General features: G+C 36.0%; 1 protein-coding gene across 1 annotated transcript in view; it reads left to right on the top strand.

Annotated features, from left to right (window-relative positions):
- DOCK2 (dedicator of cytokinesis 2) overlaps positions 1–24,441 on the top strand; it is a 111,119-nt gene that overhangs the window by 27,984 nt on the left and 58,694 nt on the right. The window contains exons 15-25 of the mRNA XM_010171727.1: positions 1,257–1,355; positions 2,819–2,891; positions 2,967–3,070; positions 5,043–5,226; positions 5,328–5,425; positions 6,726–6,815; positions 7,071–7,171; positions 9,841–9,975; positions 12,905–13,013; positions 22,121–22,191; positions 22,841–22,947. Coding sequence (XP_010170029.1) covers positions 1,257–1,355; positions 2,819–2,891; positions 2,967–3,070; positions 5,043–5,226; positions 5,328–5,425; positions 6,726–6,815; positions 7,071–7,171; positions 9,841–9,975; positions 12,905–13,013; positions 22,121–22,191; positions 22,841–22,947 — 1,171 coding nt within the window. The remainder of the gene's footprint in view (positions 1–1,256; positions 1,356–2,818; positions 2,892–2,966; positions 3,071–5,042; positions 5,227–5,327; positions 5,426–6,725; positions 6,816–7,070; positions 7,172–9,840; positions 9,976–12,904; positions 13,014–22,120; positions 22,192–22,840; positions 22,948–24,441) is intronic.

Raw genomic sequence — 24,441 nt, 5'->3', positions numbered from 1 at the left:
TTGCACCTTTGCAGTAGGTTAGTTTCCTCTGTGCCTTCAGCAGAGAATTTATGATGTTTAGCTCTTTCTTTAGTTTCATGTCTGATGCCTGGTGCCAGCGATCTCGCTTCTTCAATTACCAGTTAGCAGTTCCTCTGCATGTACAATCCTCAACCATAATCAATCAGGAAAGACAGATGTAGCCCAAGTTTGTCAGACTCACTGAAGAAATTTTGAACTTGATCAAAACTTTTAAGTTGCACCTATACTAGTTCTGTTACTCATTAGAGAAATTCTAAATGTTGCAAAAAATGCAGGAGGGCGTACTGTTGGTGCCTCTACAACATCTGGTTTGGGAATCACTTCTGGTATGCAGTCAAACTGCTGAAATTTTGCTGGAATATTTTAAAGTAAATGGAATAATGAAGCTAAACTTTTACTTTGTGTGTTTCTTCTACTAACTGAGATGCCTTGGTTCCTTAAGTTTGTCAGTTTGAAAAGAGAAACCAAATCTAAATGTCCATCACCCAGCTCTTAAGAGCCCACTGCGTAACCCCTGTAAAACACAATCTATAGGTAGGTCCAGTATAATTACAGAAAACGTTTATTGTCATTATGTTCAGAGACTTGGAAAATACAGTATCTTCATATTAACACCTCCTCTCTGTTGGTGATTTCATTATTATTTAATTTTGAATGACACCATATCTAAATTCAAAACTGCTTGTTAAGGACGGGTCTTCATGCTGCATGACACATGCTGGTCCTGGATCTGTAGCTTTCACGGAGCGTCTCCAGCCTCCAAAGGCTGCAAGAGGGAGCTGCGCAGTCCTTGGGGGCAGGCTGGCCCGAGTAGTGGGGCCTGTTCACTGGGGAAAGCTTTGCCGCAGCGTCATGGCACCGCTTCCGCCGAGGCAGCAGCCACACCCCCCCCCCCTCACCCCACCCCCCCCCCGCCACAGCGGTTTTATGAGGACGCAGAGGCACTGACCTGCGCGCTAACGCGCCCGGCCCCACTTCCGCCTGCAGCTGTGAAGGCGCTGAGGTGGCCGGGGGCGGGAAGCAACGCTGAGGCCGAGGCTGGGCCGAGGGCGCTGTAGGACCTCAGCAGGCGGGGGCTCGCAGAGGTGTGGGCACTGCGCTGAGGGGAAGGCAGGGGCAGGCACCCGAGGGAGGGTCCCGTTCAGTGGGTAGGGTGCTTTGGTGGTGTTTGAGTCATAAAAAATTACAAAAACTAATAAGGCACTCAGCACTGTTTCTTCCTTTCTTTCTGTCAGAATGCTGTCTGCCTGGGAGCGGGGGACAAACCCGTGAGTGAGTATAGATCAGTGCTTTACTATCAGGTCAAACAGCCACGCTGGATGGAAACGTTGAAGGTATGGTGCATGTTCTTCTTGTGTGTTTTTGTAAACTTCATTTCTTGGTACCTCACACAGAAAAGTTGCACAGCATCAGCTTTTTCCAAAAAGTACCTTGGTGTAGAATTCAGCTAGAAGGATAGAGTCATACATCAGTTAGTAGAGATATATGATTACTGAGGCTTAAAATTTGGCCTAGAAAATGATGTTAAGATTTTGTTTAGCAAAATGAATGAAGTCATCCAAGTCCTAACATGGCTCATCAAAAATGAAGTATTGTATTTGTTCTATTACGGTGAAACAAGGGAGATGAGGAGCTTCAATTGCGTGATTTAAAAGAAAAAAAAAAAGCCCCCCAAAACAAACCAACAACCTCCTTCCAAAATATTATGATTTTAGAGAGAAAAAATGGTTGTGGATTTCTTTAGAGACACACCAATAATTTTTTAATCTAGCTTTAATGTCTTTGATTGGAAAATGCGTGAAAGCTTCCAGAAGTAGTTCTTATAAAGCATGCCTCAGGCTTACTAGCAAGCATGGTTTTGGGGGGTTTTTTTGAGATGGCTATTGAAGACGATATTGCCATGTATGACAAGCCTGCAATTATTACACTAAGGTGTGTTGCTCAGATTGGGCAGGACAGGGAAGGAGTGGAAGTGTAGTTTGAAACAGAAGCTTATTTGTTGTTTTGAATACATTGACCTATTCTGGTTTCTGCTTACTATTCTAGTTCCTTTTAAAAATTATTCTTTAATTCAGACTTTTATACAGAATCATTAACCTTAGATCCTTTTGAAAAGTGTAGTTAACATGAATGAGTATTATGCGGTAAGATTTGTGAAGGGAAGTTGTGAATGAACAGAAAGGAGCACAAGTCTTTAAAGTTTTAGAACTATAAACTCGATAATATAAAAATTAGTGCTTTTTCTTATGCAGTTGGATTTTTATTGCATATTTGTTACAAGTAGATATGCTGCTTCAAGAATTAGGCACTCAAAAGTTCCTGGGATTCTACTCAAGTCTTTGAAACTTAATTACAAAAGATACTTAATTTATTTTGTTAGAGTTTTCATACCTTTTTCATTCATTTATTAAATTGGTCATTAACTTATGTATATGAAATGTGGAAGTTTCATAGTGCAGAGGTGTTGCATAATTCTATATGGTTAGCAGGGTGAATAATAAGACTGTTGTGTACTTAATTTCTGGTGCACAAGCACCTGTGTGCTTTAACTCCATGGGTTTGGTGCCTCATTTTTTTGGTGGTGCTAGTCTTTGAGCAAAGTCTAACAGATAATTGCTTATCAGCCACCACTTCTGCTACTCTGAACAGGCTCAATAGTTTTAAATGGCTTGTGAAAGGCATTATGGAGCCAGCAGAAGTGGTGCTTATTTATTCTAAAATAGGAGTTAATTACATGTGAAACCACCTTCCTTTCCTGCTCCCCTTAACTCTTGATTGTTTTCTAATTTTACAAAAGGTAGCTGTCCCTATTGAAGACATGCAAAGGATACATCTGCGATTCATGTTCAGACACAGGTCAACTCAAGAATGTAAGTAGGGAATTTTTACTTCAGTGATTTTTAATTCGTTGATGAATGGTGAACTGAAAATAGTTTGCTTTGCAGCTAAAGATAAAGGAGAAAAGAATTTTGCAATGGCCTACATAAGACTAATGAAGGAGGATGGAACAACTCTTCAAGATGGCATCCATGATTTGTTAGTCCTAAAGGTATTGGATATTTTTTTTTCCTTTTTTAACCCCACAAGACACCGGGTTTTTTTTCAGGAATTTGTTTTTGGGTGTGAAGAATAGTTTTGGCTAGCCCTCACTGGACACAGGGAGCATTTTTGACTTTGTGAACTGAAGCAGGGAACAGGTATTTCAAGATGTGGTTTTTGTTGTTTGTTTTTTTGTTGTTTGGTTGTATTTTTTTTCCCTTGGAGAATTTCAGTACAGAAGAAATTTTACTTTAGGTATTTCTTAGTGCTCTTTTCAGTAAGCTAGTTTGCCATAACTTTGACAGCAAGTGAGATGCATACAACTAAATCAAGTTGTCTAGGTTGTCCAACAAAGGTTAATAGCAGTGTATAGTTATTTATTTTATCTTCATTGACACCAACACTAATAAATAGACCAGAAGGAAAGTAATGATCACATTGCATGACTGTGTGGTTAATGTTGGTTATGAAATTCCCTCTATTCATTCCTATATCAACCCAGTAATTTTTCCTAGAGTGACAACATAGATGAGAAATGCTAAATAAAGTTGACTAGTTTATGTTTGTGAGAAATAGATTTTTTTGACATAATGTTTGCCTATTCTACTATTAAAAACAGTAATGGTAAGCTGTGTTTTAAGCAGTTAGACATCTCACCTTTCAAAATAAGTAATTTGAAAACTGCAAAGTTTAAACAGTGTACTTTATTTTCACTGCCTTCAGGCATTGAATCTTTTTGAGAGACTTTCGGATCAAAATTTCAAGTCTCTTCCCCCTTGTCTAACTTGTCTCAAAAAGAAGTCAAGATTCTCTTCTGGTTTCAGAAATTCTGAGAAGTAATTATTTGACAAGCTTTATACAATCGTAGAAGTTAGTAATGCTGTCTGTTGCGCTGCATAAGGATTTTGCCTTTTGTGTAAGTCTATATTCAATTTTTAACCATACTTCTTGTTTGATAGGTAGTAGAGACTACATACCTACAGTCACTGAATCAGATACCCAAAACTTCAGAAAATCATTCTAGATTATGGTTTTTGTAACTCCTTGTTTGTGCACAATTGTAGACTAAAGGTCTGCAATTGAATCAGGTGTGTCATGATGTTGTAGCCTTAAGAGAGAGAGCTCATAAACTCAATGGGGAGATTTTCTTGAGTAGTTTTGTTAAAGAAAAATTATATTATATATCTCTAAAAATTATATATATATATCTCTAAACAATGAAGAGTATGATTTTTATTCTTTGTCCAAAACCTGATTTCCTCTCTGGGGTATGAATCAAAAGTTGAGAGATAAAAAATATAATCTGTGGGGGTTGTGTCGTGCAACTTGATGAAATAGAGGGAAAAACACCTGTTGGCGCTCTCTTTTTGCATTGTTCATTCTACTGAAGAGAATTAGTTCTGTGTTATTTGTGTCCCTTAGTTACTGCAGCATATTGTCTAATTTAAAATATAATCTTACCATATCCTGATCTTTTATGTTAAAGGCGCAGTTATTAAGTTATAATGGGCATACCAAAATAGTACAGCTGTTCTTTCCCTGCTCAGTCCTATTTTCCATTCTTAAATTGTGTGCGGATGTTGTAACCGTGTTGTCTGTATGCTGTGTCTTCAAGGTGATGCTCAATACTCTATTGTATTCTGTAGCTATTAACATTTTAATGGGAAATTGGCTCTTTCTTTTATTATGCTAGTGATACCATCCCTCATAGTTCCTTACTGCACCTTGAAACACATGTTTTTATAATTTCAGTGTAGTATTTTCCCTGCATGCTCATTGCAGCCTTTCTTGCTTACTAACATTGACTCTTGGTTTACCTGTACAAGCCACACTTGAGCTCAGGTATTTTTTATTCTCTAGTGCATGCATTCAAGTCCATAGAAACACAACTTTCTGTTTTTACTTTTGTAGAATGTACAAAACAAGTCTAAATTTAAATCCATTGGTGTGAAATATGTAATAAATGGTATGTTGTTTTTCAGGGGGACAGTAAAAAAATGGAGGATGCTAACGCTTATTTGACATTACCTTCTACACGTCAACACATAGAAAATAAAGGAGCAACCATAGTCAGGAACTCAAGTGTTGTAGGAGGGCTTTCAGTAAGCTCACGAGATGCATTTTATATTTCAACTCTTGTTTGTTCTACAAAGTTAACTCAGAATGGTATGTATCTTCTAAACAGGTAGAAGTTTTAGAAAGAAGACATTTGCACAATGGTAAATCACATTTTAAATTTTAATGTGCATCCATTTATTTTGTATTAGTGGGCTTACTAGGTCTCTTGAAGTGGCGTATGAAGCCAGAGCTGCTTCAGGAGAACCTGGAAAAACTGAAGATTGTGGATGGAGAGGAAGTTGTGAAGGTACAACTTTGTATAGTTATTCAAATAATAGCTATTCTTCATGTCCCTTCATACCATGGTAGGAAAAATGCTATGTAGTTTCAAAAAGAAAAAGAAACTAGAGTCAGTTACAGTAAACACAGGAACTTAAAGAAGCCTGTCAACTATACATTCTTTTATGAGTGTCATTCAGTATAATGCCTTTGTTAGGGACAGTTTGCAAAAGACATGAGCAAAGGTCTTTATTGGAGGTAGCAAGGAAGCAAACACCTGGACAGGATTCTTCATAGTGTTAGTCGGGTGTAAGCCATCCTTTTTCTACTTGTTTCTCCCAAACATCCCTGGTATTGGCTGTGGAGATTTGCAGAGTTACTAGTCAAATCTGCCAGCTTTCATTGGTAATGAATTTGTTAGGATTATTTGCTGCTTTCTGTTGTTTCATTTTGCTGGAAATTTTGTGCATGAATGTAGATTTCAGCACCAAGAATATTATCTAGAGTTATTGCTGCTTTGGTCTTTAATTTTGAGCATGCGTGGAAAATTTTATTTAAAAATTTGATAGGATATGAAGGCAGTAATGGTAAAATATTTTCCACAGTCTCTGTTCAGCTGTTTGTTTTTGTCTGTCTGAAACATCACAAACAATTCCTACTGTGTTCTTTACAGTTCTTAATACTAATTTATATCCTGATATTAAAAAAAAGAAAGTATTAAGTATCCAATAAAGTACTTCTTTAATTAGTATAAAATGAATAAAAACTTGTTAATATTTTGGAAAATGGCAGACTATTACATTTGTGTAACTCTTCAAATATAAACATTAGATGCCTCTATTGCATTTATCTACTTTTTTTTTTTTTTTAAAAAAAAGGATTTATTTTATTTTTTTTAACCAAAAAAAGCTTTGGGTCTCAAGTCACTGGGATACTTTCCTTTGATTTAAAATGGACTTTGAAATCAGACCATGGAAGTATGAAGTGTATTTTTAATCATCACGTATATGTGAAAATAGCAACTACTGATCTGTATCACTAAGGAACTAGGAATGCAGATTTAGATAGTTATGTTGTTTATCTAATATTTTTAGCATTTCCATAAGCTTTGAGCTAAATGTGTATTATTGATTGCTCATTTTTCTGAGGATGTAGGTTCTTAAAATTAAAGAAACTAGAGCCTAAGTAATCGGAAATGTTTTCTGAATTTAAGTGAAGGCCTTTAAAATTCTGACTTGAGAGAAACCAAGTCTAGTATCTGCAAACTGACTTGTGAGATTTTTCATGTTGAGTTGGTTGCCAGTTTGTCATTTCATGTTGTTCTATAGTTTCTTCAAGATACACTGGATGCCCTGTTTAACATAATGATGGAACATTCCCACAGTAATGAGTATGACATCCTTGTCTTTGATGCACTGGTAAGAATCAGCACTGAAGGACTTTATTTGTCAAAGTAGAGAACCCTATAATTTTGAGTGAGCTATCAAGTTGCTTGTTTCAGGGAATTAGTTTTAAACTCTCTACAGAACAGATGGAATATTACTATTTGACTGAAAAGCAAATTTCTCTAAAAAGTCTTAAATAGTGGATTATCAAAAATAGTTCAGGAAACTAATATTTAAATTTAAAACATGACTTTATGAAAAATGCTAATTATGTCCATGTCTATTTAGATATATATCATAGGACTCATTGCAGACCGTAAGTTTCAACACTTTAATGCTGTTTTGGAAGCGTATATCCAGCAACATTTTAGTGCAACATTGGCGTACAAGTAAGTTCGTTTTCTCTTCTTTCTCTTTTTTTCTAAACTTCCACCATCATATTAAAGAAAGTAAATCCTGTTTGTGACTTTTCTGATATAATTAATGATGACTGTTGTTTTGATGCTGCTGTTTGCTTATTTGGAAAGAAACTTACCTGTGAGAGACACATGATAATAAGTAGAGTTAATTGACAAATAGTAATTGATTTGGGGTTAAACAATTATTTGACATTCATTTTCTATTGTCTGGATTTTGCTGTGTCTAAACACTTCACCTGTATCTTGTCAAATTTGTCAGAAGATACTTTGCTGTAAAGCCTTTCCCTTTGCTTTCATGGCCTTAACCTGAAATACCTTAAGTGAGGACTTGAGGATTCCTCAACTCATTTATATAGGTTTCCACTTATTCTTTTACAGCAAACAAAGTGATGGGGAAAAAAATTGTTTGTGAACTGTCAATTCTTCATATACGGTTCACAGTCTGATGTTGCAACAGGAGCATTTCAGTGCAGTGAACTGGAATTTTGGTAGTTGTTACACAGTCTGCTGTGAACTAGAGTCTTAATAATTGTTACATGGTCATGCCAGTGGGCAGGTGGACAGACTTTTGGTGTGTTGTGTTTCTGGGGTTTTTTTATTTATTATTGTTGGAGCTTCCAGATAATGTCCAGAAGGGAAGACATGGATTCATAGAAGAGAATAAAAACTCTGGAGATATGTTATACAGTAAATTTAATACTGGATTCCTACTTTATTTAAAAAAGGTTTCTGCGGGTGATGGTAGGATAAAAAAGTTTTGAATTATGAAGAAAGATAGTATCTTCAGTTAGTGCTGATCTTGGGGAAGTGCTATAACAGGATAGATGTATTTTTTTTTTTAACTACTTGAAGTCTTGTTCTGGCAGCTTAATGGGGTGGCAGATTGAAGCAGAACTTTAATTTGGGATATGAATAATAGAGGGAAGACCTTAGCTGAAAGTTTGGAATAGTTGAAGATACAGTGTCCTATGCTGAATTTGCATCAGTTCCAACTCAAAAGGAAATGTCACACAGATCGTGCATTCGAACATGAGTTTGGTAGAATTGAAAGTGGTGCACAATCAATCCTTTCTCATATTCTAGGAAGGCTCAAGGGTGAACGACGTGTTCTCCTTCACTCCATATGTTATAAGCACATTAATTAAATGCTTTATATTGTTGTGAAAGAAGAGACAGTTGAGTACAGAACATCTCAAGACAGTCTTATTTGCTTAAAATATTTCTAAGAGTTACCTGACTGGGAGTTTCTGGTGATTTAATCAAAGTGACAGAGGCAAAATGATTATGATTGGTTCCCCAAATCATGAGTTTTCTTGGCATCATTGGTTCCACGCACATCATGGAAGATGTGCTCTGTTTCAAGAATCACTTATGAAATAAACAAACAGCTGTATGTGGCCTAATTCAGGATGTAGGTACTTTTTCCCAGACATATTATGACCATATTATGATATGGTATTTTGATGGAACTAGTAGGTATTTATTCAGATCCTGTTTAGTCATCCATTTTTACCTAGTTTTTATAGAGTTCTGAGGGGACTTAACATTCCCAGTTGAAGGACCTTGAGTGAGCTGTCCCTGCGTACAAGTTGGTTAAATTTTGTTCCAACTCAGTACAAAGCTGTGAATTCAGAGAAGCTATAAAAAGGAGTCAATGGAAATACAAAATGTATGTATTACCCAGAAGGCTGAGAGGCTGAAAGCACGGTATTTGGGTCCTGAAATGTGAGTCAGGCTAGTGTAGTGGGGCTGAGGATATGTCTGTTAGTGACACAGATAGATATATGTTCTGTGCAGTAACAACCAGTTATTGGTGCTGTTATTTGCATGCAGATATGCTCCAGCTGCCATAGTAATCACTTACTAATGTTTCATCAGTCTGCTTGGTGAACTGTTAAGTTTCATCAACATACAAGTGCTAGTTTGTTTTTTGTTCCTTTGTTTTGGTTGGTTGTTTTTGTTTGTTGGGGTAGGGGATAGTATGTTTCTCCTTCGGTAGTGATGTAAGAAAAAAAAACCCCCAAAACAGTCACCTTATTTTGATTGTTCTTATGGCTACATTAATATAAAGATTTCATCATTAATATTAGTTTAATTGGTTAAGATGGAACTATAAGTATAAATTAAGGGACTTCTTTTTGGGGTAGGCTTTTGCACTTTTTTAGCAGGTTGTGTGTTTAGGAAAAAATTGGGTTTGGCTACAAAGCAAGGAAATAAAGTGTCTAAATAAAATAGATACTTTAAGCAGATACTGCTGTGTACCAGAATATTGTACATACAATTAATTTTTAAAAGCATGTAGTAGTGTTTAATAGACTACTTAATGTACGTTGGTGGAAGTAACATTTTGTGTTACCTTGTGCATGTATAATATAAACTTCTGTAAAAGTGCTTCCAGGATTGTGTAAAGTTACGATGCTGTTTTGAGATTTCAGATTTCTTTCTTGCTTTTGCAGTTAAGGATTTGTTCCTTGTTTGTTTATACTGATAGATTTTGTGCAACATAAATGCAAAATACATGCAGTACATCTTGTTGTATGTGCTTGTCCTAAGCATAAACATTTATTTAGAGTAGCCAAACAAGTTAGAGAAGTTAATTTTAAAAAGAAGGTTATTTTAAAAATGATTTTTAACTTCAGGAAATTAATGACTGTTCTGAAGACTTACTTGGATACCTCCAGCCGAGGGGAGCAATGTGAACCTATCCTAAGAACTCTGAAAGCACTGGAATATGTTTTCAAGTTCATTGTTAGATCAAGGACATTATTTTCACAGTAAGTACCCAGGCTATTGCCATTTAACTGCCATTTAAGTAGGCCAGTATCAGAAACAGAAGTAGACCTGAGAAACAGAAAAAATTTGTTCCAGAACAGAAGTGTATTTTTTGTTTTTATAAATAAAACATAAAAGATGGCAACTGGCATAAAATACAGAAATTGCTGAAGTATTTTTTGGAGACGTTTAGTAATAGGCACTGATTTCAAAGGGTGATTATTCTTTATATCAGGTGGCTTGGCCTAAGACCAGTGGATGGCCAAACATTGTGACAGATGGCTTGAAGCTGGATGCTTGTCCTTGAGATCGTGGTGTTCAGCAGCTCAGACTGTGCATAGAACAGTATAATTTTCAGTAATCATTGTCCAACTGAATTTAGAGTTTCAGATCTCCAGTTAAGGAATTTGTAGGGAAGACTCAATGGACTAGATATGTATAGCTCTGCCAAACAGATGAGGTGTAATATTTACAGTTGGTATTCAGGTTCAGGGAAAAAGGGTGGTGGGAAGACTGAAAGAGATGAAAGCTGGAAGGAGAAGAACTACACTATGAGAACTGGTTCCCCACTTCATCCCCCAGCCCTTCAGGACTCTCACTGTATCCCACAGACCCCGTCCACATCCTCTGTTTCCTCTCTTCTTTTCTGCTTCATCTTTTTCTATTTATCTTTAGCTGGTTTCCCTCTAGTACTTGTTCTGTTGTCCCTCTGCTACATGGTTGAAGGAATGCAGTGGCAGCAGTTACACAGTATCAAACTTGAGTCTATAGGCAGACCTAGTGGTTGGATGTTATATTCTGGATAAAGCAGAAAAGTGTTCTGTTTTACCTTTCTTTTGCTCATTGGGAGCTCTAATACAATTTTCCTCTGTTATTCCACTGCCTATTTTTGAAAAAATCCATGTAGTTTTATAGTTTTGTAAAATTAAGTATATTTGATGAATTACAAAATTTTGGTTGAAGTAGGAGTAGATTCAGAAGTTACTTGCTGCTGGTAGATAGTCCATTAGAAGTAGTCCTTTCTCTAGGAATTTACTATTTATAGATACAGATAAACAAAGTGCAAAGCTGTGTAAGGAAGGAGATGGGGCTCATGAGAATAGAGTATAGTGAGTAGTTCAAAAGCTTTATTTTATATTTTTTTTAACAGTTGTCATGGCAAAAGGGGACTTTTAGAGTTTTGGGGAAGGAAGGATTGTGTAGAGGATTATGGAAAATTTCTTGTATGAATGAAGGTCAGAAAGCAGGGTTTTGTTGCAGGGAGATCTTTGGTCTCCATTTTAATCCCTAGTATTAGCTGGCAGCAAGAAGTGTAAATTGTCTGTGTTAAACTAGGTTATTGCAGTATGTTGCATATTCAAGTGATTAGCTATACATATCTACTTCTTAGTTTTCCCTATAAATGCTTTTTCTGGAGACCTGAAACTTTAAATTCAGTTGGGCAATTATCGTAGGGAGTAATAGCTCTTTCAAATGGTAATCTCTGGCAAAAATAACTAAACAGTGAACAGTATCATCTGATACTGTATATCCATCTATAGCTGTTGTGATGTAACTTTTTGCAGTCAATTTCCTATTGTCAGACTGGCCGTGAAAAAGAAGAAAATAAAAAAAAATGGATTAATGTATTTCCTTCCCATGAGAAAAGTTAGGATCTACAATTAAAGTACTTCACTTTCAAGGGTTGAGATTAACCTTCTTGGAGAAAAATATTTTGAATTAATAGAGCTGAGACATATCTTTAGGTCATTCTCTCATTAGTTCAATGGGCTGCTTAAGAAACAAAGATGCCTTGTTGAAAGGTAAGAGGCATCACAAAGTAGAAATTGTGTAGGATAGAGATGGATAATGACTTCTGATGTTAGACGTAAAATGGGAGACTTTTTTTTTTTTTTCTTGTTTTCGGACAGATACATCGAAGACAACCAAGTTCTACTTTTAATTTACATTAATTCAATCCTGTTGAAGCTGTAGAGGTGTAATGAAAGCAAATTTTTTTTATTCCAGTCAGCTGAACTAAGGTTATATCTCACAGCTGATTGTTCAATGACTATGTTTTGTAGAAAGGTCATATATGTTGTCCAAAGCTTTACATAATATAGACTCTGAAAACATGAAATATTTGCTTTCCTCCTTTCATTTGCCTGAGGTTGTTTTTTGTGGTGAAATTTGTGTACACTGTTGTGATTAAGTTGTTTCCAAGCAAATAATTAGTCATCTTTTAAAATGTGCTTTCAGAACAAGTGTTTTTAATTTAAATTTAACACAGAAAATTGTGTTAAATTGAAGGTAAATGTTGAGTGAGGAAATAGAATTATCAATTATCATTCTACCTGACTTAAATTAGTCCTGTATGTATGAATTTAAAAAACATGTTTAATACAGGTGTGATGCTTCTGCCTCCCTCCTTGCCCCAGAGGTTGAGTCAAGAAAGCTTCAGATTTCCACTTGCATAAAAGAATAGGTTTAAGAAACTTCATTTGCTCTTGCAGCAATGTTGTATAGTCAATAAAAGCTGTAAGAGTGCATTAGCCAAGAAACTTTATTAAGGTGTTAATAACAGCAGAAGGAAGACACAATGATATGTGAAAAATTTCCTAGAGTAACTCAGTTGTAATGGAAAAAAAAATATTTTTTTTGCATATAAGTCACTTTGAAAGTGAAATTACTTTTTTTATAAGCTCAGATCTGAGAGGTGTCATTCTTTACAGGCTTTTTAAAAAATGTGAAATGCTTGTGTTGTGTTCAAGCTGAAGAATTACTGCACAAGACAGTGAATAGCGTATATAACCCATTGGTGAAATATCTGTGTACATAATAATGGATCAACTTATAAAATATATTTTTAAGTTAATGTTAAATCTGGTACATTTTGGAATATGAAACTTTCTTATTCTGAAAAGGTAATCAATCCAGTGCATCTCTCAACAGATTATATGAAGGCAAAGAACAAACAGAATTTGAAGAATCTATGAGGAGACTCTTTGAATCCATCAACAACCTGATGAAAAGCCAACATAAAACTGCCATTTTGTTGCAGGTTGGTATGTGTTTGGAAAGAAGTTGGTTTTCTTTTTTTTATATGGTTTTGTTTTGTGGACTTTTTGGTTTTGGTCTTTTCAAGTTGAGGAAAAGACACTCTTAAGAAATGTGTCCTTTGTGTCTCTTTCATAATTCCCCTCTATTGGAAAACCAATTGTTCAATAAAGTTTGAAACCTAGGTTGAAAAGGTCAGGAGAAGATATATTTGTATAATTTAGTGAATTTAGTGAGTGAAAGAACCAAAACACAGATGCTGGAATCTTTCAAGGAATCTAACAAAGTGAAGCCTCTAGTGTGAGCTGAATGTTTAATTTTTGAATTTCTTCAGATAATACTAAACAGAGATTCCACCATCTTAATTTGAAAAGTAAAATTTATAGTATCAACCTTTTGGAGGTACGTTAAACCAACCGAAAATAGGATCAAGGTTTTCCATTTGTATCAATCTTAGTTATTCTAACACTCTGGAATCTGATGTTATAAGAAAACTAGAAAAGAGGACCTATTGAGAACATTAATATAAAATAATTGATATGTAGTTCTGTAGCTTAAAATAGAAAACTATTAATGCTTTCTATAAAGTAGGAAGCAGAAGATTTTATTGGAAAACGGCAATGTTGATGCTTCATACATTTTGCCATGAACTCATTGTATTTATTTGGCTTCACTTTTCCTCTGGTTTTCTGTTCTGATTCCTTTTGCTATGGCTTATACTAGAAGTGGAAGGCAGTGAAAAAGTCTGTCTTGAATAAATCCTCAGGTGGCTGATTTTGAGATTTGTATTATCTGACTCTGTGTGGAGTGTTAATGTGCAAGTGCAAAAGAGCTCAAAAAATAAATACTAATTTCATTATATAGTACCATTGCTATAGTAATGTATTTGAAAATCATTCAGATAGTCTCTGAAGTTAATTGACAATTCTTGGGAATAGATTATATATTTGAAATACACTGTATCCGAAGTAGGAGAAACTTTGGAAGAAGATAAAAAGTCTTTAATACTGAAAGACATAATTTATATAATAACGTTTGCTATTGTGATACCTATACTGTGTTAATATGTTATTTAACAAGTAGATCTTGGAGGCTTTTCTGCTCTTCGGGAGAGGTGTTCTTGTCACTGCATGCCTCCCTGCCTTAGTCTCAAAATGGTTGTGTGGGATTGTCCATCTGCATTTCCTCTAATGTGCAAGGTAGTTTCTTCTTGAGTGACAAGAAATAGTTGAAGACTGTTTTGCTTGTTTAATTGTTGCTGGGGCATATAAATGGGTTTGCAGTGGGCAGTCCTGGCACTGAAATGGCTGATGAGTGTGTTTAAAAACAGATGGTGTTGCAACGCTAATGACAGTATGGCATTGGATACACTGTTGAATGTTGATTGAGCTTATTGTGATTCCCATACTTCCATATTTAATGCTGGTTCTTAATGTTACACCTGTTAAGCAAAAATATAGTATGTCTTTGCTGATGATCTTAAGAAATAGCAGAACCTTGAAAATATAACTGAACACCCCTTAAAGGACTAAACAAAAGAAGTCTATGGTAATTTTAAAGATGTACTAGCTATTTAACAGTTACGCTTTGCTCAATGCCATCTTAAACATGAACATTTTATTTTTCTAATGAGTACTGTCACTTGTGAGAAATGGATCATATTGAAGTGGTGGACTTTTAAGTATCTAAATCTAGCACCAGCTACTCTAAATTTTGTTTTTAGCTGAAACAATTAATGGAAGAACCAAGACACTGGCTTATGTAATAACTTTGCTGTTATCACCACTACTGATAACTTGTACAGACATGTTTCTGAAATAAACCTACTAAGAGGTTGCTTTACATACAGTAAATATATGTATAAATATATAAATGTATGAATAACTATAAAAAAATAGCTAGCTGAATACGAGCCATCAGTGTGCCCAGGTGGCCAAGAAGACCAACAGCATCCTGGCCTGTATCAGAAATAGTGTGGCCAGCAGGACCAGGGCAGTGTCTGTCCCCCAGTACTTGGTTCTGGTGAGGTTAAACCTCAAGTACTATGTTGAGTTTTGGGGCCCGCACTATAAGAAAGAATTGAGGTGTTAGAACGTGTGCAAAGAAAAGCAACAAAGCTGGTGAAGGGTCTAGAGCAGGGGTGTGATGAGTTCACGGCTGAGGGAACTGGGGTTGTTCAGCCTGAAGAAAAGGAGGCTGAGGGAAGGCCTTAGCATTCTCTACAAGTACCTAAAAGGAGGGTGTAGGGAGGTGGGACTCAGTCTTGTCTCCTTATTAACAAGCGATGGAACGGGTTGCACCAGGGGAGGTTTAGATTGTGTATTAGGTAAAATTTCTTTGCCTAAAGGGATGTCAAGCACAGGAACAGGCTGCCCAGGGAAGTGATTGAGTCATCATCCCTGGAGGTATTTAAAAGATGTGTAAATGTGCTGCTTAGGGACACGGTTTAGTGGTGGACTCGGCGGTGTTAGGTTTGCAGTTGGACTTGATCTTAGAAGTCTTTTCCAACCAAAATGATTTTATGATTCTAAGTAAAAACTAGTGCATTCATAATATAAAATTATAGTAGATGAAGCATGGAATGAGAAGTGTCCCACTGTAGTTTATCTCCTGCTGCTGGAAATAAATTTATTGGTGAGGAGGGCAGGAGGGGGAATTAAAAAAAAAACAAAACAACCCCCCCTCTGTCATAAACTCCATAGGCATGTAAGTCGTAGTAGCTTACAGTATGGACAGTATGTTTTTCTGTGCCTATTTGGAGGAGAATTATGATACTTGAGACTCTTGCTCTGGTAGGTGGATATGAGTTATCTGTAACAGGCTAGAAAAGTTGAGATCATTTCTGTACTGAGTGAGATGTAGCAGAAAGGAGTAGAAATAGATTTGTAAGTCCACCTCAAACTAACACTAATTTCCCTACCCTGAGCCCCCTTATTAAGCTTTGGGATGATAGTGATAGCTGTTGTAGTAGTGCAAAGTTAACCTTGCAGGGTAAGGGACAGGTGGTTATCCAGAGGTATTACAAACACACGGGACTCCCTAAGTGTTATACATTGCATACTCGGAGAGGAAAGTTGACAGAGTCTGTTGGAAATATAAACAATAATCAGAATATCAAAAGAACCTTAAACCTGTCACCTGGAATTATCATTTATAGGAATTAAAGTGGCACATAGGTTGGTAGGATCAATTGAATGAGTTCAAATGGATTGCATTCTGAAGATAGAATAAAATTTTGGGAGCCCTGAAGAAAGTTAAAGTAATTGGGTTTCTCAGGATATTGAAACTTACAATGAGCTAGTTTGCAGAGCCTTGGAATGTGAATTCTTAACTATTTCACCCCTGGTTGTCCAAATACCTATGAGGTTTAGCTTTAGAAGATTTAAAGAATTATTTTGAATCATGAAATATTTGTTGGTCTCCACTTAAGATTTTTTTTAAAACTTGGAACTCAGTATTTTAGTCAGTAGTAATTTCCCAGTCATTATTACTGAATGCAATCATACTCAGACTTGTGTTGAATATTAATTTTTAGGAAAAGATTGTTTATAAAATTGCATGTCATATGAAACAACTTAGTCACTACCAGAAGCACTTTATTGTTTCAATTTAACTTTATCTTCCGAGTGATATCTTACTTCCTAATCTGTTACATGCTGTATAACTTCACAAAAAGTTAAAAATCTAGCTTTTCAGTCCCTTGCTCTAAAGCTGGCTGCAGTGTATAGGTGCTTTGACTGAGAAGGGTAGTTACCTGTTTCTGTTTTGCAGTGCTGTTTATATATGCTTTGAACAGCTGAAGACTGAATTCTTCATTTATTGTTGGTAAACTGAACATGTAAATCCAAATTAGAATCCAAATTAGCTTTTTTTTTTAAAATATTTCTGGAATTGGTGAAATTACCTCTTTTGTTTAAAGATACAGAGAGAAACATTAACTTCAGCATCTTATGAAGTCATTTTACTACAATTAGGACTATAACTTCAATATCTTAGCTTTGCTGATATGTGAAAGCAACCACATGAACTGGAAAGTGACCTGCACTCAGGTCCTGGGATGTTACTTTGTACAGAGATTGCTTCTTGTAGGCAAGATTGGGAATGAATATAAATTCACTACCAGTGTCACTGTGGATATGCAGGGTAAGGATTCCTCCTTCTAAGAGAGTTTTTTTTTTTAAGATTTTTCTTGTAATTATTTAAAGCAATAATTTCAGAAATTAAAGGTTCTAGTGGCACGTATCTTCCTAGATACTAGACTTAAACCTTTTTTAATTTATTTTGGCAGGGATGATGTTACAGCTTGGTTTCATGTACCAGTTGCTTCTCTGTAGCCATTGCTGATGGATTTTTGTAGTTTTTAGAGATAGTTTTTCCTAAAGTCTGTACTTGTGAGGATAGACTCTTAGAAATCTGGAAGTCTGGAAATAAATTTCCAGAACCTGCAAATTATTTGGTCGAGGGACAGTCTGGGGGTCAGGAGGAGTACGGAGGTGTTAGTACCTTCTTTCCTTTCTCTTAGCTCTCAGGGAAAAAACGTCATTTTCTGCAGATATGTTTTGTGTCTATATGAATCAACCCATATTTCTGGGGAATAAAAGCTGATAAATTATGTTTAAATTTCAGATTATGTGTTTTTATAAGGTCATAGTGTTGATGTCTGATTTGTAGTTTGTGGGTGTGTCCTTTCGCTGACAAGTTTGTGCTCTTAACATTAAATTACAAATCAAACCCCAGCTTCTTCTCAAAAAACTGTTCTGTTCCCCAGTTGATACATCACACCTGACCTACTTGATGGTTGTTTGTTGCAAATGCCAGCTATACCCAGATTGCTCTTAGGCAGTGATTTTAGAAAGTAAGATCTCAATCCTGTACATGCTTTCACAAACCTTATATGATATATTCTTAAGGCCATGGAAACATCAGAGTCAAAGACATTGTCTGGAGGACTGAGAAGTATGGAAACAACGTGACATGAAGACGCTACCTTTCTCCTCTCATTCTTTCCCACACATTTTTGACCCATTCGTACTGCTACAGTAGATTCTAAGAATTTAAAACTGTACAGAGATGCACAGATTACTTCTGAGAGAGTAAGGCTAGAAAGGTACTGACAGTGGTGCTTTGATTGCAGTGTGCAATAGGGGGATGGCATAGGAACTTGTTAAAGTTGCCTTGATAACAAATAAAATTAGACTAAGAAACAATGCACTGATGATTTCTTAGAATGTTCTTTTCATCTCAATGGGTACTTGAATTTCATGAGTATGTATAATGTAATGTTGCAAAAGAGGGCAGCTAAGAAAATAAGCTTGGTCAGGAGTAAAGGTTAAAATAAATTTAACAGTATATTGTATATGTATGAAATAACTTTTTGCAATGCCGTGGAGTTACCTGTAGCCTGCTTAAAAAAATTAATCTCTAAGGTCTGAAGAATGCAGAACATCTTGTACCGCTTACTAGGAGATTTTTATGACCTCATTAAGGGCAGCACTCAATTGCGTCTGTAGTGCATCGTTTGAAGCAATTATTGCAAATGAAACTTGGGAGTTTAAAAGAATGGAGGGGATATACTTGTTATTGTGCTTCAGCTGGTACTACAGACCTGCAGAGAAATGGTAGCTATGTCCTTCCCATTTCCCTCTTCATACAAGTGCAGAATAGGGAATGTGTGGGAAGGCAGACAGCACAGCAGACTGTGTGTCAGTGGAGTACTGCCTGAAATATTTTATGGCCACTGATAGCCCTATCCTTTATCAAACATCTTTCACACTAACTGTGAATTGGTGTCAAATGAAATTCAGATGCTGCTATTGTACAGTATCTTTTCATATAGTATTTGTTTCATGAAGAGCAAGGAACAACACGTTGAAGTAAAATTGGGCTAGGACAAGTCTCTAGCCCACCACAGGTATCTGTACAGATGTTTTAAATAGCCCTAGTTTTTCAGTCTTGTGATTTTTGTGGGGTTTTTTTGGGTCTTTTTTTTTTTTTCAATTTCCCCCAAAACAAACAAAGAATAAAACCAAAACAAACAAAGAAAGAAACCAAAACAACAAAAAGAAACCCCACAACTCTTTTCCCCAGCTAATTCAAAGTGTTGATGATAGCTAAGATAGCAGAAGAATCTTTTTGTTGAATCAGCAACAGCTTTTAAACATTCCTTTGACCTTCCCAGGATTGTGTATGAATGTGGGGATGAGATCTGCACAGGACTGACTTTATCTGAAGGTATCTTAAGCCAGCATTGAGCCAGTTTGAAATCCTGTGTATACCCTTGCTGCAGACTAAATTATTTCTTTTTGAATCAAGCCCTGAATGATTCTCATTTAAAAAAAAAAAAAAAAAAAAAAAAAAAAAAAAAAAAAGCTGGCTACTGGAGTGGAAGCTCATAGAAATAAAATGATAGCTTTATGGTGTTTGAAAGGTCTAAGTGAGAGTCAAAGAAAGTTGTACTCTGATTGTCTTTATTCTAACCTCCCTACTCCCACTCGAGACTCAGTTTTTAACAAGGAGTTTGTGTATAGAGATACGGAGGTGTGTTGACTCTAGATAGGCTTCATTCTACGCTTCTTCCTGAGTGACTGTTTCATCATGGTTGAAAGTTTCAGTATAGAACTGTGATGTTGGTGGCTATTGAAGCAACTGTAGACAGCTACTCCTTTAGTGACCAAACCAAAAACTTGTCAAACCATCAGCACGTTAAAACTTCAGATTGGTAACTGGAAAGAAAAATATTTCTTTGTAATTTCAACTGTATATTTATACTAATATTCTTCTACTGCCGATTGGGGTTTTGATGTGCTTCTTGGTTTCCTGTTGGCACTTAAAAACAATGCTAGGCCTGTGTCTAGGCAAGCATAAGTATTCAAGAACTTACCTAGATGATTGCAATGTAGAACACTTTCTGATAATTTTTTGAATTAGTTGCTTACTCTAGGTTTAAATAATCTGTTTTACCTCATTGTAACTTAAAATACCATATGCTGAATTTAAGAGACGTAAGTAGTGAAGAACTGTGTTCCACTGGTTCCAGGTTTACAGTCCAGTCTTTTTAGACTTTCTGTGATATGTAGTGGTAGTTCATAATTAAAAATCACATTTGCTTGTAGTTAATTCAGTTTATCCCTTATTGTAATTTAACGTATGTACAGACTTCAGGGGCAAGGGAAATCATACTTCTGTTTGGGCTTTTTAAAATTCATTTGGGTTTTGTGCTTTGCCAGTGTCAAAAAGGAAAGTGTGATCTTTACTGTTTTGATACAGTCCGTATAAAAAAATGACATAAAGCAAGTTACTCCTATTTTAAAGGTGGGCAGTAAACTCCACTATTCTGAGGGAAAAGAAATTGTGCAATTTCAGCATGCATTTATTGGATAATGTGTTTAGTCAGTCCTGTAGCATACACCATATTACCTTTACAAAAAGACAGTAAGCATCTCTGTAATGTGTAGTTTGGGGATTTGTTCTAATTTTTTTTACTAACCTAGGATGTATCATGGATGGAATAGGCCTATTATGAAAAATAGAGCTATATCAGTAATAAAAGACTTCAGATTATTGTAACTTAGTTTTCAGCAAGATGTTAGTAGAAATTTATACTCTAAAATTGCACAATGGAGTAAAGCTGTTATTACCTTTGTAATTCTCTGACCAAGAAGGGGTTAGTCAAACTAAAATAATGTAAAGCGATTCTCTTTACTACGGTTAGATTTACAGCAGCATGCGAAGATAATCAATATGATTATTTCCATTTTCTTCAGTTGTAAATTCATAATGGCAGCAGAGATTAACTATAGCTTTTTGCTAGGAATTCTTGCACAATAACCAAAAATTGATGATGTGGTCAGATTTTTAGATAAGCAAAAAAGTTTTTGTCAAGCAGACATTCTGGTTTTCATCTGAAATAAGAGTAGAGAAAACAGCGTATTTGTTTTAGATAAATAACTATCACTAGATGTTGTTTCTTTTGTCAGTCAGTAATTGCCTAGCATCTTTACGCAGACTTTTATTTCCATGAGAAGGACCTACTGTAGGTGACGTATTGAAATAGGAAGGTGGGAGGGAAGGAAAAGACTGGTGTCCTGCTTTAGACCTATATCAGTGTGGCCAAGTTCTCCTTTCTGACAAATTATGTAGCACTTCACCAAAAATACTTTAAATCCACAGAGTCTGTTTTTGCTTGGTATTTATTACAGCTCTCACCCAGAAAGTATGGCATATCCTTTTGGATATGTAAAGTATTTGAGAAAAGCAAGTGGGAAAATGAGTCACATGTCATTTTGTGAATGTAAAAATCATTGCTGGCAGTTCTTAATATCTAAAGCATAAGCAGAAAAATGAGTGGACAGTGGCCCAGCAAATGTTAAATATGTTTAACACTTTTGGTTTTTACTGGAAGATTTTTCACTCTGCTTGCTTTAAAAGGTAATGTAGAGCCTAAATACCTTAAGCCTATAAAGGAATTTAATGAAACTGAGTACTGCAAGTTAGTCCTTAAGGATGTTGGTCTTAAATGTTAGTGATGATTTTGAGCCTGAAAATTACCTGCTTAAGTATTCTTATCCATGTAAAAATAGGAATGTGTTTCTTTTTCTTACCTTTGTCATTTTTTTAAGGTTTGATTATTCCACTACACTGTCAAAATATACCTTAGAAATCAATTGGATAAGAGAAACCATCAGATAGCTTAGCCACAGATGGTTGCTTAGGGAGATGATGCTCCATTTCATCTCTTCCAGAAAGTGTAGCTTTGAGGTGGGTGGATGACTGTTATCTGGACTTCTACCTCCTGCATAGCACATTTCTGGGATGAGATTGATACAAGCTCCTGCTTTGGTCAGTGCTTTGTTTGCGTATTGGCATCGTAAAGACAGTCTTAGTGGTCTACAAAGACAATATGATCTACAAAGACAGTCTTAGCCTTTCCGGTGGTTTACAAAGAGAATGTGATCCACTTGGTACTGTAAGATTTAAGTTCCTCTGCATATCCTCAGCATAAGAGCCCTTGTGTGACTAGTACTCTGTGGTGAAATCAACATTCAAATGTGATTTAAAATTTCAGTCTGCAGAAAGAAGTCCAAATTTATCACAATCTATATATCAATACAGGTTGCTGCCTTGAAGTACATACCATCAGTTCTTCATGATGTTGAAATGGTCTTTGATGCCAAGTTACTAAGGTGAGCTGCTTTTGAACATTTAGTAGATGTATCACATGGTGTATACAAAGTATTGTTGCTGTAAACAATAAATTATTATTGATCAGTTGAAGTCAACAAGGCTGTGCCAGTTTGTACTGATAGAGACAGTGGTGGAACTCTGGGCATACGTTTTTAACAGGGAGCTCTCATCTGACTTGCATAATGACAGAATTCATTATGGAGGCCCAATACTTACGCAATAACTTGGTGAATAAAGTGAGCAAGTGGAACAATCTATTTTTTTTCCTTCCTTCTCTCTCCCTGCCCCCCTGAATAAGCCCTATTCCAGAAAACAAAATCTGGTTTTAGCAAATAAGTATCTGTTTGTCAGACCAAAGAAAAAATGCCTCCACTACACACAAAAATATCTTTATTCCATTGAAAACAATGGAGAGAAATAAACACTTGTAAACATGGGCAAAACTTAGTTCATCCTCATCTTGTTTCTCATGAAAGTTTTCTTCCTAACCTGCTACTTATCTCTTTTCAATGTTTGTGATATGGTGAATAAGTCTAAATCTTAAAAAAAATAATGTTTGGAAATATATGATCTTTTGCTCTTTCTGTCTGTCTTTATTAACACACAGTGGATTCATCTGTATTGATGACAGTTTTCCTTTACATGCAGCCAACTACTATATGAATTTTACACTTGCATTCCACCAGTGAAACTACAGAAGCAGAAAGTGCAGTCCATGAAGGAAATAGTATGCAGCAACCTTTTTAAAAAACAAGGTAAATTTAAAATGCCTTTAAAGCTTAAAATAAAAAAGTGAGAAAATGTTGACTGACTTATGTTTTGTGCAATTCATGTTTGAAACTGAGTAAAACTAATACTGAGAGAGTGTGAATGCCAGGAGCCTGACCTCTGGCGAGGATCCACCTCTTTCTACGAGACAGCTATTGTGCAAAGCATGATTGCTAGCCTAGAACAAGGAATAGGTGGGTCTCAGAGGAACAGTTTTGTATGGCTTTCCTATGATATAGGGGTTTGAGGGATGGAGCTATATATATCCTTTCAAACCACTCATGAGCTCTGTAGTGTAATAGGAGCATGAAATGAAACCTTGTGAACACAGCTTATGTTGTATAAGGTCTCTGCCTGGGCAGAGAAGAAAAGGATGATTGTGCTGCAGTATAGCTCAGCTGCAATGCAGCATCTCCATTTATAGGAATTATGATGTTTCTTAGCCTTTATCAGAACTTAGTGTCTTTTTCTACTCTCAGAACAGGAGTGATGATTGGTACTGAAATGTCTTTATTGGCCTTGTACTTAGTTTTCCTTCATATTATCACAGAAAGGGATTTTTTGCTGAAGGAGTCCTAGCAGAGAAGCCTGATTTTACGTGTTTAACTTCATCTTCACTGTTAAGTGTTCTGTCTTTCTTGTGGACTGGCTGGCTTGCTTCTTTCTCAGCATCTTACTGCTGTATGGAAGACCTCCAGAACTTTGAAAAGCACATGAGCTACTCTGATGGCTGACCTTGTCAGAATTTCAGTTTCTGACAATTCATAGATAAAGATTCTAGGAACTTGACAATACAACAGTGGTAGCAAAATAGTACTGAGCGTGAGTACAATGAGAGAGGACTGCTCTGCTCATGTCATCCACTTGTGTTGCCAGAAGAGCAATGCAGTTCTAATTAGCTAGGACAGATTGCTTTGCTATCTGCAAGAACAGTTAGAGACTTAAAGCAGCTGGATAATTCTAGTTTTAATAGTGCTAAGGATATGACTTGTTTAAATCTGCCTTTTGTTAACTTATGCTTTTAGTGCAATACATCAGTCTCCAGTCAAATATTATTTTTCTGGAAGAAAAACTCAACTTTTTATCTTTCTGACTCAGAATTTTAAAAGACAGAGAATAAGAGCAGGCTATTGCTGTGGAATAACAATGGTTCAATAATTTTTCTTTAAAGAAACTTATCTCATTGAAATATGTTTGTTATTGGTTCACATATGGGGAATGTTAGTCAGGGTAACAGATCCTATGCTCATATAATAAATAATAAAGCCCTAATAAATGCCCAGAAGGAAAACAGTTGAGCATACAATAAGCTGTGTGCTTCACAGTTCTATTGACTTGTGTCTTACTCCTTTTAGTGTACATCCCACAGCAGCTTTCTTCCATGCCTATGTATGCTCCAGAAAAGAAAAGAGTAGGTTTTTGGATTCTAAAGAAGCTACTGTTGTAGTCTGCCTAGTGTGGCTCTTGCCTTATGTGTTCAG

Source organism: Antrostomus carolinensis, unplaced genomic scaffold, assembly GCF_000700745.2.
Source record: "Antrostomus carolinensis isolate BGI_N321 unplaced genomic scaffold, ASM70074v2 scaffold16907, whole genome shotgun sequence".
Taxonomy (NCBI): domain Eukaryota; kingdom Metazoa; phylum Chordata; class Aves; order Caprimulgiformes; family Caprimulgidae; genus Antrostomus; species Antrostomus carolinensis.
The sequence above is the reverse complement of the archived record's forward strand: the minus strand, read 5'-3'. Positions and strand labels throughout refer to the sequence as shown.